General features: G+C 37.9%; 1 protein-coding gene across 1 annotated transcript in view; it reads left to right on the top strand.

The window, feature by feature from the left end:
- Positions 1–21,413, top strand: part of MAP7 (microtubule associated protein 7) — a 103,509-nt gene that overhangs the window by 41,833 nt on the left and 40,263 nt on the right. Inside the window, 2 exon segments of the mRNA XM_027632730.1 lie at positions 8,839–8,907; positions 14,257–14,334. Coding sequence (XP_027488531.1) covers positions 8,839–8,907; positions 14,257–14,334 — 147 coding nt within the window.

Raw genomic sequence — 21,413 nt, 5'->3', positions numbered from 1 at the left:
CTTTCCCTATAGCTAGTTGCATCATCCAGGTTTATGTCTGTGGATTGTTTCCAAAGAAGTCTATTTGTGCTTCTGGTTTTTAGTGTTTTACAACTGAGTGCTAAATTAGCTGTGACAGTTTTAAATCCTCTGTTTATCTTTCAAGTCAACAATATGATTAACACAATGGCAACTTTTATACCATTCCATGAGTAGTAAACACTTATACTGATGAGTTTTCACTTTCACTTAGCTCAGCCAGGACACCGGAGATGAGGAACATCAGTAACAGTGTTTTCTTTGGCAACTCTGTTGGTAGACTTCTAAGTGCCAGAGCAAAAAGAACTGATATGGTCCCTGCAGCTTGGTGTCTTTTAATTTATTAATATTTGCAAACCAGACCCTTAAGTTCTACACTATTGGAGGTATGAAGAGCTGTACTAAAGCATCAAGATTTTAAGAGTCGAAAATATTTTAATGTAAAACTAATTTATAGGGTGTTTAAATAAGGCATGAATTTTGCTTTACTGTTTCCGTGAGTAGAAATGAAATACAGATACTCTGTCATTCCTCTGAGTCAAACTTCTAACTTGCAAATGTAGTCTCTAAGTACTGCTGTTTAGCCTTTAAAAGAACAGGCATTTTCCATTTGCTAATGATGGAAATTTCAAAAAGTTTTTACCTGAAACGTGAAGGCTTGTATTACCTGTACCAAAAATAGCCAACTAGTCTGTAGTCTGGAAGTACTCTTTGATTCACCTTAGTTCCCTCAACAGTTCCTTCGACCTACTTTCCTTAACAAAAGAATCTAAGTGTTGACATCTAACCAGAATGAGGCACAGCTTTTTATTCTTTCAAAGCAGAAGTCTAGATTTTAGTTTTAAGACACTGGAATGCATTAGATTCGAGCCTTTTGGAGAATTCAGACACACTGCAGTTCTTACTGCCTCACTGCTGTAGTACTGGTAAAAACCGTGTAGATCTCTTTTAAAATAATTTTATCAGTGTTGATAATTAAAATGTTTTGTTATGAAAAGATTTTGATTGCATCTCTAATGGTATAGTCCTATCCATTCTTTAATAGTTTTCTGAAGAATTTAAATTAGGACAGCTGAGGATGTTGGTTTAGATGTGATTCTATTTTTCTTCTGAAGTGGTAGTTCCGCTAGGGAAATCTTTCTAGTGTCTCTTTGTGAACTTGGTGTTCAGTGCTTTTAAGAGGGATTGGGTTTTTTCAGGTGCAATGGAGTGTGGACACTTGACACATTTGTTCTGACTTACTCTGAAGATTTTTATATTGAACATCCAGATGCTTGGGTTTTGCCTTTTTATCAGCTAAACTGCATGCCTTTTGGTAATTTTTGGCCAGCTATCGGACTTTATGACCTACTTACCAACTGTCCTTTATTCCCAAGCTTACAATTTTAAAATGCAAGTAAAAGATAAATATGGGATGCAAGTATGGAATGAATACAATTACTGAACTCTAGAGCAATAAATGGCACTAAAATATTAATGTAATAATATAAAATATTTAGTATATTGTTTGTATATATAGATATGAACACAAAGAATAAGAAATGTTAAAGACTTGCAAGATGTATGCTTACTGTAAATGTGGAGGGTAGTTTTTACATGTCTTGTTCTTAAACTATGGATGTTAAAAGAGACAAAAGTCACAAGCAGTGGGAAAACTTTAATTCATTTTGAACTTTGCTTTTTCCTGTGTTTGGCACCTAGATCATGGCTCACATGAATTTGCTTGCAGGATAAACACTCAGATTTTGCCATTTGAGAAACTCTTTAAGTTCATTTGCTGTTGCTTTAGAATGGAACAGCCAGTTGCTGAATGCTCAGATTCTTATTCAGTCAGATATTCAGGATTTCGGTCTTAATGTGGTTCTGAATTTAAGCTAATAAACTTTATCAGCTCTAACTTGTGCCTGCACTTTCAACACACTCCACCCAGCAGAGCAATACCTCTGACATGACTGACATGCTAGCCAGCTACTGTTCCCAGTGGTTAATAAAACTGCCTAGACTAGCCCGACTTCTTTTTTCTTACTTATACAGCCCTAGAAGGCTCTTTTCTCTGCTTAATTCTGAGTAGTTAAAACAATGCATTTTTTACATTGTACATATCAGGCATAACATGCTATATAAAATAAGCAAGTGAACGTAAGAGTGGGGTTTATGCTTGGGGGTTTTTTGCAAATTTCATAAGGAAGTAATTCAAGGTAGCAGAATTGGATACTAAGGAGTAAAGAATATATCAGTTCCCAAAATGCTCTGTTTTAAATTTCCCAGTTTAGTGCTGAGTTTCCTCTGCTGTGTATCGGCAACACTTTTTTTACTGAGGCAGGAGTTTGTTCCAGCTGTCATTTCTGATGCCTTCCATATCTCTCAACACACCCCCCAGCTCTCTTTGACAGTTAAGCAGCAGTTCAGTCAAACAGGGGGATTAGCTGACAAGTGGCAGGTACAGAACAGCTAGATTTTCTTGTTTTTTCCCCTGTAGTCTCCCCTCCTCTGTTTTAGCTATTTCTTTTTTCTCGTGGCTGTTTCTCAGTAGTTCTCCCTCACTTGTGGAATTAGAGCAAGAAACTGTAAGGTGGTATCTCCCCTGTGCTGTCAGGCACGCGTGGCTGTCTGCATGCCTGGGGCTTACCTGTGCTTGTGCTCTCATCCACAGCTTTGCAGCACGTGTACAGCTCACCTTTTCAGATGCCTGCTAGGATGCAGTTCAGGGGGAGCTGCTGTGCACATTCTGACCGCCTGACACAGGTCCAAGCAGCACCTCTTGCTTGTGGTCCCCAAGTGCCCCTTCACACTGTGTTTAATCTGTTGAAGATTCCACTTCTGGAAGTAGAGACCTGGTAGTATAGCTGCCTCTGTCCCGTGGCTGGTTCCCTTCTTTGATAGAACAGAACTTAAGCCTCTTTTTTCCAGATTTTCAGCCTTGCTTTGAGGGCTCTGCTTTGCCTTTCACCTCCCTGGAATAGCTGGTTCACATTGTGCAAGCATGCACTCGATGTGCCGTGGTCTCAGAAGCGAACGTTTGTATTCTGCACAGCTCTTGTATTTTCAAGATAACCTGTCAAAAATATCCATGTGATGCTTCCCAGCTCAATGTTTCCTTGGCATTCTGTGTTTTTTCCAGGGTCTGGGCAAATATTGCTTCTGCTTTCCAGCACACCCTCACGGGGCTCTAATTCTCAACTAAGTTTTTCCCCTTGGATCTGCTATCTTAGTCTCCTAGGCCAGTTCCCTTTGATCAGAGCTCACCTGGTATGTAAAGAAGAACTAAAAGCTTATACTTTCCTCCCTTGTTTCCTGTGAGACTTTTCCTCAGATTTGAATCTTTTCGAGATAAAATTTCTCTTAGTTCTAGTTTTGCTTCCCACTGCTACCAATTCCTATTTCTGCTTACACAGACCTCTTTTGGAGAAGCTGGATGTAACTGATTTTAGTACTTCAAGAGAAACACCCTAGACTGTAAGGTTCTTAAAGGCATTTTTTTATGACAGATACTGATCATGGATCAGCTCTTTCAAAGTATTTCTTACTGTTATAAAATCTTTTTTTCTCTTTTTAGAAAATAAATTTTGTTACAGGTGCCTGGTACAGGAATTCTTAGCTACTCTAGGAAGTGACTGAGTATAATTATAGTGGCTGTATGTGACATGGGATAAGCTGACATTTTATATGAAATTGCTTGTCAGTTGTTCTAGAGCTTGTACTTATCCTGGTGTTAGAATTATTGATTAAACCTTTCAGATTGTGAAAGACATATTGGAACTGATCACAGATTTCTAAATAGAATTAATTTCCGTAACAAAACTTTTTTAGGAATAACCTACAGGTTTTGCACTTGTCTTGTTTAAAAGTAAAACTAAAAGCTGAACCAGCAGAGATCCTCCCTTGCACTAGTCAACCTTATGGATCTCTTTCACCTCTGCCTCTGGGATGTTAAAGTACTGAATTTGGTGCTGCAACTGATTGCACTTAAAAGCTCAGCATTTAAAAATGCAAATTATTTAGTACCTGTATGTATATCTTTTCTTGCCTTTTTTCCCCCTCTTTTTTCCCTCTTTTTTGACACAGGGAAACCAAGGTATAGTTTTCTGTTTTATACTATTGTATATAGTAATGGCAGAGCTGAGAGAGGGAAGCTTAGTGGTTTTTGATTCCCTCTCAGGGTCTTATTATAGACTGTGTTACATCCTTAACAGACTAAAATGCAATGATGTAGAGCACGTGTCAGGATGGTATCAGAGTCTTTAAGTTTCTTTGGTGATTTTGTCCTCCAGTTTATTTTGCAAATGTAACTTGTTCTACATTCACAATCTAAAGTAGTAATTTTTAACATGTGGCATTTATTTCTTTACTATTCTAAAATGAAGCTATGGTAACTTAGTTTTGATTTTCTTCAGTGTTTCTGTGATTCAAGCAACACAAAATCCATTCTAACTCATGTATTAACTTGTATTGCCAAAGGAATATATTGTTTCACAATTGCATTTTAATCCCCCCAAAAGCTGACTTTAAATGGAAGTTTTATACTGTTCTAACCTTTCAAGCAGTTATCGGTAGCTCATATCTTAAAGTCATCTGATAGATATACATTTCTGGTGTGTCCTGGCTTCTGTTGCTTAGTTAAATATGTATTTACATACTTGCAGTTAGGCATTTCATGCAGGTCTGTGTAACTAACACTAGAGGAGAAGCATGTGGTGAAAGGAGGTAGAGAAAACTCACTGAAAATTCAGGGGAGAAAGTATTTGACATCTTCAAGGAATCTGCATTTCTGGCAGCTGGAAGCAGATTATTCCACAAGTTTGAAGCAGCTTTGTCAAAGCTCATCTCAAGGCAAATTGGAGTTTCACTAATCTGTAGTGAGCTGTGGCAGGTTTGTACATCAGTGACTTTGGATGAGTGTTAGATAATGTTGAGCATAACGTTGAGTTTATAGAGTAATAGGGACATTGCTTTAGCCCATAAAAGTAGTTCAGAGCAATCCTTACACCAGACTGGTGCTCTTGTTTCCATCAGTTGTTTCGCAGTCACTGAGCATTTAACAGGAATAGCTGAAGTAAAATGGGTAATCTTGCTCAGGTTTAAAATTACTGTTAACTTGTAAATATATATGCTTTCACTTTTAAAAAATGGAGTTGGGGGGAGGGGGTAAAGAGACAGCTTCCAATTACAATAATACAATGTTGCATTGATGTGTTCAGAAGGAAAACAAGGTTTTGATTCTCCCAGGGCTTCAGTCAGTGGGTGATTTCTGTGTGGTCTCAAAAATCTGTGCACTGGATAGGTAGGTTAATTTGCATATTTTTAGCCCTTGTAGGCCTCACTTAGACAATGCTTTTTATCTGACTTTTTTTCTGAAAGTTATCTAAGAGAATGGGTGTTAGAGAACTATCTCACCTGCGGAGGAGGGCCAAAGAAAAATGTTTAATAACTGACCATGGCATCCTGGTTTGGAGAGTTCATCTCTAGATGGCAACAGTTGGAAGACCATTCATGGTAACAGGTCTTTGCAAAGTGAAGATGGTGCAGCTATTCACAGCTTTTCTGATCCGTGGAAGGTCGGGACCGAGTGTTTACCCATATGATCTCTCGGTTGGGATGGCTGAGCAGTGTGTTCTTGTGAGGCTCTGGACAAATCACATAGCACTTCAGTTTAACATCAAAAACGTTGGAAGGAAAAAAACCACACACATCAGAAGAACTACATATCAGAAAATACCTGATGGAATGAAATAAAAGAAACAGCCAAACTCCTCTTTGTTGCACACAGTGACAAGACAGGAGATGATGGGCACAAAGCCGTATTACAAGAATTACTGTTCGGACATAAGAAAAACTTGAGCACTGTGAACAGTGGGCAAAAACTGGCACAGGTTGCTTAGAACAGTTGTGGAATCTCCATCCTTAAAAGTATTCAAAAACTAGCCATGCATAGCCTGCTTGAGGCAACCTCACTTTGAGTAGAGGGGATGGACCAGATGATTTCCACAAATCCCTTCCAGTCTCAACAACTTGGATTCTTTGATTGTCTTCCCCAATATTATTGCCCAGGCTGGCTTCAGCATTTCAAGTTTCCAGAATGCTTCACAGAAAAATGTCCTTTTCTGTCACTTCTTAATGCAACTTTTAGTCCCTCCATGTAAAGATAGTGGCTCAAGATAAGCAGCAGAGGAAGTATTAGGTAGTTAAATTATATTTCTCCTGGCATCTGTTAGATTATTGAGTATTGCTGGAACCAGTGCTGTCAATATTTAGGTTTGGATCTTAGATGTTTAGTTGTCTGATTAAGCTGTTTGTGTCTTAGCTGAAGAAGTATTTTATGTGGGAGAACACCTACACTGGTTACTAAATACTTGTGCAAATTCTTATTTGGTATCCAACATGATTAAAATTCATGGTTGTGCCATCTGTTCTTTTCATCACTTGTCATATGAGTGGTCATATGAATGTGTACTCAAAATGTGTCACAAAATATTCCAAGGAAATGTCAGACAAGGAAGTATGGGGAAAAATATTACCTTGTGTACCTAGGCTCTGTTACAAGTGTATTTAATGTATTTTCTGGATGGCATTTAAGCAATTTTTTGAAGTTAATGAAGTGTTGCATAATCCCATGGCACAATGCTTGAAAATAATGTGCATACACAGTATGAGAGATGCAAAGAAGTTTGTGCTGAAGCTATTAGAACATCAGTGCTCTCACTAATTCTTAGAAACAGTATTTTTACTATTTTGTAAGAGTTTCCTCTTCTGTGTGGTGCCCTAGGTCAGACTGCTGGAAATTGTGATGTAGGCCCACTGCATTACAGTGGTATTTTTTCTGGAATGTTCTGAGTGGTTGATACAGGGAGGAGAAAAGCTTGTTTTACTGTTACCTTAACTTTGATATGATATGACTATGATATGATATGAAGTGTTTAGAATCACAGAATTGTTAAGGTTGGAAAAGACCTGTAAAATCATCAAGTCCAGCTGTTAACCTAACACTGCCATGTTCACCACTAAACCATGGCCCCAGGTGCCACATCCTCTGGTGCAACTTGAGGCCATTTCCTCCCATTGTGTTGCTGGTTGCCTGTGAGAAGAGACCAACCGCCACCTGGCTACAACCTCCTTTCTGGTAGTTGTAGAGAGTGATATGGTTCCCCCTGAGCCTCCTTTTCTCCGGGCTGAACACTCCTGGCTCCCTCAGCCTCTGCTCATAGGACTTGTGCTCCAGACCCTTCACCAGCTCCGTTGTCCTTCTCTGGACACACTCCAGCACCAAATATGGATTTTGATAATAGTAGATCCTACCAGGCCTGGAGGTGCAAGTGTTCAGTGTTGCTCAAATTATCTTGGCAAAAATCGGTCCATGTACCTATAGATCAAACCAATCCTTAGTATGAGGCCTTCAAAATGGCAAATTCTGAAATCTTTTATTGGGCTGCCTTTAAAGCGTTAAGAGTTCTTATTGTGATTTGGATCAGTATTTGTTAAGTTCAACAGTGGTTATTTTTGTTGATCACAAGAGACTTACTACAGTTTTCAGGGAGAGGAGTGACTGACAATTATTTAAAATTTCACACTTTTTTATTGGTGAGATGATGAGATTTTTGAACACTGCTCTTGGGAAAACATTGCTCTTCAACACTAAACATTTGATCAACGCTATTTTTCTGTTTCCCTAACCTGCCTTCCACCTCCAAAAAGATTACAGTACATGTAACATAGGTTTTTGCTGCTACCTTTTATCCTCTGTGTTAATCCTGAAACATGCTTGTGGAGGGTTAAGTGAGGAAACAAAGACTTTTGTGAGGCCATGAAGGGAATGAACTCACTTCGGCACTAAGTCCTCAGTGTATATTGTTAAAGCTGACATGCATAAGAAATTGCTTGGAGCCTTCTGAAAAAAACCTTTTTTTAATTATGTTTTCTAAAGTGCCTGTTTAGCTTTTAAATCTGGAGTAATCAGTTTTTTCCAACTTTCATTTCTAGTGATATTTTCGTTCAAATGAATTGGTGTCTTTCCTCCCTTAAGCTTTGTTTAATATAAACTATCTTTTTATTCTTGCTTGCAAATATTGCAAATATCCTCACTTGCTGTTTGTGGAAGGCTTCTTAGAATTCTTGCAGAGTTCTTTAGACTCTTCCCAGATTGCTGTGTTGTGGACTGAAACACTCCTGTCATGGAGCTGCTGGATAAAAGGATGAGTAGTAGGCTGAAAAAATTGTGGCATCTAATTTCCTGGCTTGTTTTTTAGTTACAGATAGGTGCTGAACCAAGGATATGGTTGTGATTTGAAGTATAGTAATGAATCTTTTGGGATTTTTTCTTTATAAAGGGTTGAAAGATCATTCAGAGCTCCAGAATTAGACCTCGTTATAGACTGGTAGGTCCTGATTAAAAGTCTATTGTAAATAATGGAATATCGCCTGATTTCATTCAGGTCATAAATAGTCGTCTCTTCAGTTCTACTTAATGGGTGTGATAATAATTTGTAAAGAGTCTCTGAAGTTTTTACCGGTATCTTGTACCATTCTTTTAGGAACCTGTAGTCTACAAGTCATCTGATATATCTTGTTAAAACACACACTGTTAAAATGCAATCTTTTTGTGGCTCTTTCCTCATCTTGTAATGGGAACTTGTATTGTGGCTTCAGTGTTTTCTGTGTGACATTTGGGTGTTTTTCTGTGAAAAATGGTGTAGAATGGCATTAAGGTGATCTCTTGGAACAGTCTGATTTTAAAGGGAATTTGGCAATATTTAAGTCACATTATAATAAGGTGAATGAGCTGTTGTTAAATAAAATGGTTAATATCTTCTTTTCTTCCTTATTTAGCAGCTGAAGGTTCTGAAACACAAGACAAGAAAATCACTTCAGGACAAAACAACACTGGAACTAAACCAGGTATGCCTTTCCACATGCTCCATGTTAAAAGGCTGTTTGCCTCAATGCTGTATGGGAAGCAGCTGGCTTAGGAACTTCTAAAGTTTTTTGCTTTTGTACCTCTCTTGCTGTGTCAGTCAAAATGGTACCAGTGACTGTTTGTATTTAGTTAGGCTGGAATCTGTGATTATTTGCAAAGATGCAAAACTGAAAGAGTCTACTTTTATTTTAGTGCAGCTTAGGAATGAGGGTTGGGAAGTGAGATAAGACAACAGAAGCCACTCTGCTTGTATCTGTGCTTGAATGAGAATTATCTGCTGTAGACAAAGATTTACAGCTTCTATATAAATGTGCTTCTATTGAGGCATTTCTTCACTTACCACAAAGTATGCCCTATTCTGTAATGTACTCTATGCGGTGGGCAGATGTTTCTCATTACTTCACCATACCTGATTGGTACATTGTGTGGATTTAATTCACTGTTCACTTATACAGTTGAAAGTGTAGGTACTACAACACCTAATGCAGTCCTTGGTGCCCTGGGTCTGTTCCACTTGCGTGCTTAGACTAAGGTCCAGGAGAGCCCTTAGATATCTAAATTCTGCTTGTAGTGCAATTCAGATGCCCAAGTTTAAAATATGCAGCTAATAATCATTTTGTTTAGGTGCCTCAGAAAGCATAGGTGCTTGTGTTGCTGAGGACTAGGCGCACTGTAAGCATTCCCTTTTCAACTCCTTGACAGCTTGGCAGCTCAGTGACTGTTTTGTTTTGACAGACTCTTCTCTATCCCCAAACGGGGTACCTTTGGTCTACCTCCCCAGAGGGAAAGAATCCCAGTGCTGTCTGTGTTCAGATCACACCTTGCATACTCTGCCAGCCAGCACTGGGTCCTACACAAGGCACAGTATTCATGACTGCTTTCAATCAGAAAGGCAGTGGGAGAAAGAGAAGAAAATAAAGATAACATTACCTGCTTCCACAGTAAAAACAGGGCTCTTGGTGTTGGACAGTGTTCAATACCCACTTTATCCTGCGGTAGTTTAATCCAGTTTTCATTTCTCAGGAGAGCATCCTAGCCATACTTATGTTCCCTTGATCTATACTGGTGTGTAGAAAGGAATGCAGAATTCTTGGGGCTGGAGAGAGGGAAGGCACAGGCATGTGTCTAGGGTTTAACTCTACACCCAGCCTGGTGGGAATCCACGTTGAAGAGAGAGCTTCTGAGAGATGGCGATTCCGTTTTTGTTTGTTCGAGGTTTGTTGTTGTTTTTTCTTTATACTGCGTATGAATTGTGTCAAACTGTTTTAGTTAAAAAACAAACCAGTTTGCGGCGGAGCAGTGACAACTGTCATTATGAACAATGTCCTTATTGCCTGGAAGGTGTCCATAGAATGAAAAAATATTGGGAGTCCAAAGCAGCTTTGAATGTGTGCATGGCAGTGCAAAGGGAGTTAGACAAAGGGAAGAGGGTTTGGGATCCAAGCAATGCATCTTTTCAAGTAGTGCCATGGCTTCCATTTCTTTCTCCCCTGGGTTAGTTTGTAGGTGTGAACTGACATACAAACTGACTGTTGCTTTCCACTTGATATCCCTTTTAGTTTCTTTAGTGTAAGAAATTAGCACCCTAGGAGTCTTGGGCAAATGGGAGAGATGTGTGATCTGAACACAGACAACACTGGGATTCCTTCCCTCTGGGGAGGTAGACCATTCATGAGAAGAGATTGAGAGGATTATAGATGGAAACGACGAATAGTAGTTGAGTGACTTTTGAAGCCACACTGAGTGAAGCTGATAGTATGAGCCACAGAAACTGGCAGTATGTTCTAAGTGCATATGACAATTGTTAATTTAGCAACTTAATTCCTACAACTGTCAACTGTGCCTAAGAGTTCATTGAGTATTAATTATATAGAAGATTTGAAAACTTGCTTTTCCCTTTTGGTAATATAATTAGGGACCAAAATATAATTAGGGATGTTTCAGTGCTGAATTTCTGCAAAATACATTTGTAGCTTGTAAGCTTTTAAAAATTAAACTATTAACTTATTAAAATGAATTTTGAACTTGTACTCAGGTGTTGTAAGTTTATGGAAAAGTACTGTTTTCATATGTAATTTAGAAGCTTGATTTCCAGCAGCAGGTAGAAAATTAAGTTCCCCTTTATAGAACTATGACTTATTTAATTTCCAAACATCCCTCTCATACAAATGCTTAATTCTATGCCTGTTATGTAAATGTGGTGAAATAGGTTGCTTAGCGTGAGTTCCCATATATTGTATCATAACTAAACTGCAGCTTCTATAGCAGCATGTGGATCTTCCTGGAGTGTTGTCTATAAGGCTTTGCATATCAATTATTTCTGTAAAAAATGATGAATTCTTGCAAGATTTGTTGCAACTGACATGTTTCCCATCTTCTTGTGCAGTAATGTAAATCTTATTACCTGATGATAAATATGAGCAAGAGAGAGTACAAAGTACTGTGTGTGTTTGTCCTGGTATTCCTACTGAATAAGAAAAATGCCAGTCCCACAGGTATTTGTATGATGGGTTGTTAGTGAGTACAGACATGAGAAAGAAAATGGGAAGCAAGGCCAGTGAACCCAGTGAACTTCCTTGTTTTGCCACAATTTGAAACTACTGATGCTGTGCACTGAGGGTGCCAGCCGGTCACTTGGATTCAGAATACAGTTGTTGGAGATTGGGCTTGCAGCCAAACTATGAAGGATCATTTTTAAGGCTCAGAAAAGACATTTTAATTATCAGTGTAAGATTTGCACTGATAATATATGCTCCAACCTCTAGCAGAGCAAATGCAATGATGGTCTGCTACAAAGGAGTTACTCCCATCTTTGTACTAATATTGATTTAGCTCTTTGTGATCCCAAATGTATGCAAAATAGCTTGTTACTGAAGACCTACTTACACTGTGCATAGCCTGCAACTTCGTGTGAATTCTCTAGGATTGTTCTAAAATCCTGGGGTGTTGGGAGAGGGGCTGTTCATGCATGAATGCCATCAGGTGTGTGATACAGAAAAAATAATTGGATATCTTCGAAGAAAGTGTCAGAGGGCAACTTTAAAAATTTATTTTATTCCTTCTGTTGCTTATAATTAGGAATTCTTAAGGGAGACCTTTTCAGTTTGCCTGTCCATGTAACCCTCCTGCCTCTTTGAAGAATTGGTTTTTTTCCCCGATAGGGACATCTCTCTTCTCAAGAAAGGGGGGAAAAAAACCCAACGGAAAGGATAGTCTGAAAGAAGCAGGTTTTTACATTATTCCCCAGTGTCTCATCATTTTCTGTCAACTCAATGTTACATTGACTTTGCTGACAGCCCTTGAAGGGAATCCTTGTTTTCCAGGGGAATTCATATTGAATGTGCATTATTCCACAAGCACTAATTACTCATGCTACAGAAATTCATGTTTTGTGAATCTTCTGTGCCAGTCACGAGAGAGAAGGAATACTATTACCCTTTTGACCTGTGTCTGCATGCTAAAGAGACTGCATGCGAGTCAGCACACTTCTTCACATCAGCCAAATGTTAATCTGTACCATACAATGGACAAATCTATGCGATGGCATGGCTAGCCATGGTTTCATAAATGGCAACACTGTGTGCTATTCAACCAACATTACAGTTTTGATCTGTAACTGGGTGATGGATTACCTTTGTCTTTGCTGGTGACTTGTTCCTGTTTCACACCTTTCATTGTGGCTGTCATGTTTGAATGTTCTTCCTGCCAACTATCCAATAGGTTTTCTCCTTGCAGCTGTTACTTTGCATTGCTGTTAATGCCCTTTATTGGGGCTCTAGTCTGATGTTGCTGAGATGATAGTTTTTCACTGGTGACAGTTCAAGAGTATTTAAGCTGAAGTTGTCAGTGAACTGGTTCATCCAAGAAATCCTGTCATCCTTATGCAGGAACTTCTGTTAGAGTATGAAATGCTCATTATTGGGGTTTTTTGTCTTATTCAGATAACTATTCAAAATTAGTCTAGCTCATCCTCACTTCACAGATATATTTTTGCAAATATCTTTAACCTCAGTTTTATGACCCATTGTATTGTTTTGCTAGTAACTTTCTTCACAGGTATGCAGCCTATACGCAAGTAGGCTGGCTGTATATTTTTACAAGTTACTTACTTGTGTATTTACACTGAATAGTGAAAAGGCTCTATTGTCTTGTGCACTTTCATGATCACAGCATTCTGGATAGTTCTTTATCTTAAAATACTTAAAAACTGTGTTCCCCTCAATACTAAAATAAATCAGACCATTTATTTACACCCAGAAATATTTTTACTTTTTCTGTGGGGTTTTTGGTTTACTTGTGTTCTTATTCAAAGCAAACTTTTTCAGTGCTAGTGAAAGAAGCATAAAATTAAGAGCTTTCCAGCTTTAGTAGCACAGACTGAGTAGGAAATTGGTTTTCACAGCATGCTGATATGAATTGGTAACTTGGACTTTGTTCCCTTTGTTTGGAACCACTCCATTGCTGAGAGTAGAAGTAGGATGCTAGCTGTTCAGAACTTTATTGACTTCCAGAGACATCACTGAGCAAGTGATGTTTTTCCAACAAAGCCTGAGTTTTTAAAGTGAAGCCTGGGCTCTGACAGAGGTTTTTTTCGTATTATCCTTAGTCTTATTGCTGTGATCCAAGAGGCCAGTTGCAGATATTCTTAAAGATATGTAGCTTGCTTTCAACCTACAAGGATAGTTGAGGAAGTTGTTGTCTTACTTTTCTGGTATTATACCAGTCCGTGCATGTGGCGCACTCACTGCTTTTAATGCATTTGTTGGCGTTTTTAATACATATTGAGATCACTGTCACACTGTCTTAAGAGGCTCAGCCAGAGCTGCTTCAGAACTACTCAACCAGATCAGTGCTTTGATCCAAACTGTTTTGCTTGGGTGCTGAACTTCTTCAGCATTGTGAAATAGGGTTTTTTTGTTGTTCTGAGGCAATATTGTTGGGAAGATATTTTATTGTAATAGAATTTCCTGTGGGTGCATTTTGGAGAGAGGTTACGGAATAATAAATTTTTGTCAGAATGCTCTCAAGCAGTCAAGTTGTTTTGGGCATGGAAATAGAACTTCTTCCTGAGTTTTCACAGGCAGTAGTCTTGCTAGGTGTTCACAATTAAACCTTGGTCTATTCTTTGAGAGTGTTTTACATCTTAAATGTGAATGCATTCTGATTATCAATTGTTCTGGGTTTTTTTCCATAAGATTTCTGAAAATGTGATCTATTTAGACATTAGAGTAGTTAGAGTTGTTTAACAGCCATTTTCCTGAAAGTTTGTTTATGGTAATATTTGATTTTATGCTATGTGCCTAATGTTTTCCCCCTCCCTCTATTTGTAGATCATCCAACAGTACTAAAGGTTGATGACAGGCAACGGCTTGCCAGAGAACGGAGAGAAGAACGAGAAAAACAACTAGGTAAGGCCTGCTCTGGGTTTTTTATTGTTTGAGGTTTTTTAATGGACTATCATCTACATACGGTGGTTTTGCCAGTTTACTTTTAGAAGCATTCAGTAAAATAACTGTGCTACATATGCAGTTGTGTCATTCTTCATACATTATCCTGTCTTTAAAGTAGATCTTTTAATTCATGCACATCTTGGGATTCATCAGTGCTGTATCTCTCACCTATTTTATGACTGTGAATGAAAAATTAGTTGATTTCTGAAATCATGCAAGGAAGCTTCCCTGATATAAACGGAATTTTGAAGTTTTAGAATATTTTACCAATAAAGATTAGACTACTTAATATGTTGAATACATCCTCTATTGCCATAAAATAGAATTGCAGAACATGTTGCCAGTGTATGGTGTGAATTTTTTTATATAAACTTGGGGTATTTTTTCGGGTAAAACCCTTAATAGGTGTCAAATAGATGTGCTCAAAACCTTATGTCACCTGTGTATGAGCATGTATAACACAATTCAGGTGAATTACTTATTTAACAAATAAAACTGATGGACATTATACTGAGTACAGTGGTGAGAGAACTAAGAATTATGTGAAGCCAAATTGGTGGCTTTCTGAATGTGATTTATATGTTTGGCTGCCACAAAGTTCTGTGGCAGTTGGGAGGTTGGGAAGCACAGGTATTTCCTCTTTTTTACATATTCATCCTGATTTCTTTTGGATGTTGAATTCTTATGACTTGAGAAACCGAAGTTCTTTATTTCCAATTTCTAGCTTCTGAAAGTTTATAGAACTGTCTTATAACTCCAGCCAGAGTTATGCTGCTTTTTCTAATCTGAGGAGCCATGATTTATTGTCACCTAGGTCTTGGTAGTGTTTATAGCCTTTTGTTTTTTACAGCACTTTACAACATTGCGGTAGCCATGCATGAATTGTAAGGGTTGTTTTGGAGTGGAAAAAGAAAGTGTTGGTTTTGGCTTGCTCAAAGGGTAGTGTGACAGGATGCTTGCTAATCCCTGAAAAGCTGCTCCTCGAGTTGATGGTATGTGTAAGCTTAGTTTCTTCAGGTTCCAGAGCAAATGAATGTTACTGGTCCATTTTAATTAATTTTTCATGTATGATGGTTCCATGTCTTGTATTTATTCTTTTCTCATGTTTGATCCTTGTGTAATAACAATGCTTTACTCGAGTGCAGCGAGAGATGCTTTCCTTAAATTTTCCCAGACTTTGATTTTTCTAGCTATTGGTAAATGACTATCTGTTACTGGAAGGACATGACTTCTGTTGAGAAATGTATCATTTTACGTGACATGTTTTAAAAGCAGCATCAGGGGGTTTTATAAGTTGACATGGAATCCTTCATTTCCAAGTGAGTTCTGCATGTCCATATGATGTATGAGTGTATTGTGTGTTCTTGCATGAAGAATTATTTTGAACTAACAAGAAAATTGAAAGTAGCATTGTACTTTCATCTGTATATTTGCCTGCTAACAGTATGATTTAGGAGCTGTCTCTTGAGATTTGTGTTCTAGTACAACAAAGTAGTATTTTTTACTATGGCATGCAGCGTTGTTTTTTTTTCAGTGCAGAACCTAGATAATCAGTCATTCATGTCGTGAACCATAGCAAAGAAATTGTGAAGCTGTCTCTCTTAAACATTAAGTTGTATAATGTTGTTACATAAATGTGTCTTGCTAAAAATTGGACTTGGATTTTCTTAATATTGGGACATCAACCATGCAACAGTAAAGCAACTGAAGGAAGGAATTTTTTTTCAAAATAATTAAGTTGGATTTAAACTTAATTCTTTCCTTTTGATTCAGGGAACCTGTCAGGTTTAGCAAAGACTTCTTTTTAAGCAGAAGTTGAGAATTTCAGTCATACCTGAAGTAAAATTATTCTCTGCTTCTCAAAAAATAAAAAAAAGACAAGACAGTGTTCAGTTCTGTAAGTGTAGAGCTGGTAGTAATTTTGTTTTGTGTTTTCAGCAACTTGAACTGCAGGAGGTCATGTTACCCATCTTCTCAGAAAAATTAAGCTGTTTTACTCTTCTGTTAAGAACATGTGGAGTACCACATGTGGAGTTTAATAACGATTATGCTTATTTGTTGGACAATATTCTGATGAGAATTGATTTGAGACCTTTTTTCTTCCCCCTTTTGTTTACTTTCAAGGCTTAATTTTTTTCAAGTTCCACTGTGCTGTGATGGATTTGACTTTCCTTGTGGTATAATGGGTTGGTAGGTACTGTGCACTCTTGAGGGTTTCCTTGCACCTGGCAATGGTATTTTAGCAGTCTTATTCTACTTAGCACACTTGGGTGTCTAACTCTTGTTTTTAATGAGAGTTTAGAGAGTAGGAAAGATACTGTCATTTTTGTTGTCTGGATAGATATAGCATGTGTGTAGTGGGACTGTCAGCTTCTTGGGGATAATGTTATGCCATCTAAATGAAAAGAATAAAAAAACTTTTACAAAAGTTCCCCTTTTGCCTTAGTATATTCGTATTTTTGGTTTTGGACCTTTCTTTAGATAACATAGAAGGTACACAGGGACACACGTGCTATTTCGGCAGATCACACTGTCAAGAAGGAATGATTTTTTTTTTAGTTCCTTTGCTGTAGGAAAGGCATTGCTTCTGAAATGCCATCCCAACACTTCTGAAGTATGAATTCTTCAACAGTTTTTCGTGTAGTTCATTTTCCATGATTAAAGTTGTATCAATTTGGTGTGCTTTTTGCTTAAATTTTTTTATTCTTCTTACTATTTCATAATGTGCGTATTGTTGATATGCACATTCAGACCTTTAAAGGATTATTAGGTTGATCTTTACTTTATTCTGTAAACAATGGTTCCAGTGTTGTCACTTGCTCTTTAGTGATCAAGTTTTCATTTTTGTGCTCTTTCTGCTAGCACTCTTTCCCACAGTGCCTAAAATTAACATCTGTCCTTTAAAATATAAATATCAGATCTCTCTATGTGAGACCAGCCCGCTTGGGTTTTGCAGGAAGGAAAACCCAAAAGAGGCAGTGGTAGGTGAGGATGATAGCTGTCAAATGGGACTGTTCTCAGAGGCCAGAGTGAAGGGAAGTGTCACATTTCTGGCTCCAGCTTGGCACTGCAGTTCCTTTGCATGTGTCAAGCTGAGTGACTGTGTTCTGACAGTGGGGGCTGTGAGATGTACACATGTTGGAACTGAGTTGTTTCTGAAGGCAAACATGGTCAATGGCCTGGTCAAACTGGAAAATTTTAATAAAAGTTACTGCTTTTTCACCCTTAACTGCTATATTGATTGTATCAGTACTACCAAATTAAACAGTGATGGAGAGCATTCCGTGGTGCTAAAACTTAATTGTTCTTGCTGTTAAAATGTTATGATGGATCCTGGCAGGGTTCTGGCTCCATCCAACTAACTGTCTGCTTACTGGTTCCCTGACAAAGTTTGGGATTTGGCAGGGGAGGCCCATGGGCTTTTCCTCACCTGTTAAGTGCTGTTGCCATTTTGGAGGGTAGAAGTTTAGTAGTACAGGGCAAAGTTGTTCCATTCCAGTTGGTTTCTGGTTCCATTTGTTAACATAGACTTGGTTCTCCATAACTGTAAAGAAAAATGAAAATGTGTTTTTCAACAGGAAAAGCAACTGAAATTTTAAAATGAGTTTTGTTCTGGTAGCCTTAGGTAGTGGCCTAGCATAGAGGAGGTTGTTGGAGTTTTGTTGTTATTACTTAGCAGTACCTCAGTCCTGATTCTTGAAAAAACCGTTTTAAGTCTCACATTTGTTCATGTTTTATCTACAATAATCCTGCTTGAAAACTAACCTTTTTTTTTTTATCAGAGTTGTGATCCTGACAAGGACACATGACTCATTTAGTTTCTGGCATTAGGAACAAAAGATGGTAATCCTGCCTTCTCACTTTGCACATTCCTTAAATGAAGAGTTATTAATCTTAGTTTTTAGAATATGTCTCAGTTTTAAGTTGACTAAATCCACTACATTCTTAATACTTAAAATACATAACCATTAAAATAATATTTTAAAGATCACATTATCGTAGAGATTACTCTCCCATTTGAAAGTGATCATTGGCAAAATACCACATTAATAAAAATTACAAATTTTTTCTGTGAGTAAATTCCTTCTGGTGTATTTTCTTCCCTGGCAGATGGGGGCAGAACTTCATCCAACATTTCCATAGAAAGAAGCCTGACAGAAGCTAGGAATCGTTGATCCTAGCATATGAATAATTTTGGGATCTCCTTGAAGAACTTGAATGTCAAAAGGGTTTATAAGACATGAAAACAATTTTTAAGGAAGACTAGTCTAAAAATTTCTGTGACGAATGTCCCTCAGAGCATGGTTACTGGGGAAAGGTTGGCTTAGAGAATCTAACATTAACTTCACCTTTAATTACACTCTGACGTTCACCTTCTAATTCATTCAGTCAGCCACTTCTGTGTAATGTCCCCATTTTTAGGTATGGTTAAAGCATCACTGATCCATTTTACTGCTAATGCAGCAAGGAGGCAATGACAGTTTCAGTGTGGAGCTGGCAATGGGAAAAGGTGAAAGAGCGGTCAGAGGAGAAAGCTATGGCCGAGGTCAGTGCTGTAAAGTTAGAAAATATAAAGACTGGAAAGATTGACAAAGACTAAGATCTTTACTCAGATAAGCTGTCTGTTTAAGGTGGATGCATAAGGCAGACTGAGAAAGTATGGTGCTAGACTGATCTGCCTTTATATAGGCAGTATACTAGAAAAAAAGGGACTAAAGTGAAGAGACGGCAGAAGGGACAGAAAAAGAGGATCTGGCAACACCTTCCTTGCTTCACGTGGATTAACAGAAAATAAAGGCTTTGATACTTAATGCATGTTCCCTCACAGCCTAAAACCCCTGCAAAGAATGGCTCTCCATGTGTGTGATTGAGGAAAGAAACTACAAGATTATTTCCACAAAAGAAACATGCATGGTTTGCAGCTAATATCTTCCACATTAAATTAGTCAATTCCAGTGTAAAATTCGCTGATTTCAAGTCTTACACATCTCTTAAGATCAGAATGTCTCTTTTGTGATTGACCTTCTTTTGCTCTGTTATTCACTTCAGAACTGTCAGAAACACAACCTTAATTATGTTGTTTTGTAATCTAATCCAGCATTACTAGTTTGCAAACAAGCAGAACCTATTAACAGCACATCTAGGGCTCAATTTCTAAATCCTGTTTTTATGCTCTGATTTTGTGTCCTTGTATCACATGACTGTGTTCAAATGTATTGATTGTACTAAGTAATGAGATAGAAGAAGGATCAGGCTGTGACTTTTCTTTGTATTTTCCAGCTTCAGTGTAATAGTTCCTATGGCATTTAAGCTTTCAGCATGCACATGCTATCTGAAAGACAACCAGCCTTTCTTTGAATGATTCTTGCATGTTCTTAGGCAGCGTGTGTTGGTACAAGGGAGAGGAGTATCATGAAGCTCTTAAGGCTCAGGCCCAAGAAAAAAACCTTTTTGTTGGACCATACCCATACTGGAGTGCAGCGTTGGCTCAGCACCAGGCAGAGCTCTTAGCAGTTTCTGGATAAACCACCATAAAAGTGGGTATTTTCCCCTTCCACATCCTGCAAATCAACTGCCCTTTCAAGTTGATCAGACCTTTTAGAGCTATCTTCAGTTTCCTGTAGGCTCATCTGCTGATTCCTTCTGCCAGCAAAGCATTCAATGTACGTGTCTCTATGAAACACAGCTTCTTATTTTTCCTGAAGATATCCTCATATATCTAAGGACACTACCTTATGTCACCGTATATATCTGCCTTGTAGGTGGCAAAAAACGGGTCCTTAAGTTCACAGAAGAATGTCAGTAGTGCATATAGAAAGCAGTGAAAACAAAGCAGATATTCTCCTTTGATTCTCTAATAAGATAAAATATAGGAATTGATACTTGAAAAATAAGTTAAGAAAGCTGATGGGTTTTTATTTTTTGACTTTCTTAATTTATTAATTTTCGGTGGACAATCAGAGCTTTTCCATGCTGAGTTGCCGTTGTAAGCAGATTTCAAGCACAAAAGATCACAGGATCGGTGGAAGTCTTATGGCTCACAGCAGTGGCTCGTCTTGATATGATCATTAGATTCTGGAAGTAAGTGACTATTAAGTAAAAGCCAAGATGCTGCAGCTAGATGGGCTTTCATTATATGTATATGTTATTATGCTTCTTAGATACTCTTAGCTTTTTCAAAGAGAATGGATTCTTCAAAACTTCTGGAAAATGGTTTGATTGAATTCCAGTTTTGAACAACTGCATTGTTTTGGTTACGTAGTGTGTTCAGGGTCTACGTAACACGGTGTGTGCGCTGGGGTTTTTTGGGGTTTGGTTCTTTTTGTGTGGTAGGTTGGTTTGTTTTGATTTTTTTTTTTTTTTTTAAATTCATTTATATACCACTATGGTGACAGGATGCTGTAAGAGTATAGAGCATTTCCTTTGTGAAGGCAGGTCTAACTTAGACTACAAACTTGTATTGCATAAGGGAACAATCTAGTTCCTCTCTTGAATGCCTGATTAGGGAAGCTAAAGCTTTAAACAAAGATAAAATTATACAAATTTTACTTGCAATAAATGAAGTAGACTGCTAGTTTCCTTTTAAGAGGAGGACAGTGAATGATTCTCTTTCTTTTTTATATCGTTTCCCCCAAGATCCATTTCTGTGATATCTACAGGCAGACAAATATTAGGCTGGAAATTAAGACTAGTTTTACGGTTTCTGCATGTCAGAATAAATTAAGTCAAAGTGTTACAAGCTCTGCTTCTGTATGTATCTGTTCAATACTGTCCACAGAACTGAAACAAACTCTCTAAACATTTCCACATGAGAAATGAAACAAAACAGTAGCCTTCAATAGGACACAATTCTGGAGACGATAACAAGCTTCACAGGAAGTAATTATAAGGAAAGAACAGGCGAGAGTAATATCCTCAAGGAATGGCATTTAACAGTTATTTAACATTACCGCAGTTTAGCACAAATGAACAATTATTTTAATTATTTTATTATTTTAATCAAATATTCAGGAGAAAGCAGTAGTTACCATGGAATG

This window comes from Corapipo altera, unplaced genomic scaffold (genome assembly GCF_003945725.1).
Source record: "Corapipo altera isolate COAL_440 unplaced genomic scaffold, ASM394572v1 2b, whole genome shotgun sequence".
Lineage (NCBI taxonomy): Eukaryota > Metazoa > Chordata > Aves > Passeriformes > Pipridae > Corapipo > Corapipo altera.
The sequence above is the reverse complement of the archived record's forward strand: the minus strand, read 5'-3'. Positions and strand labels throughout refer to the sequence as shown.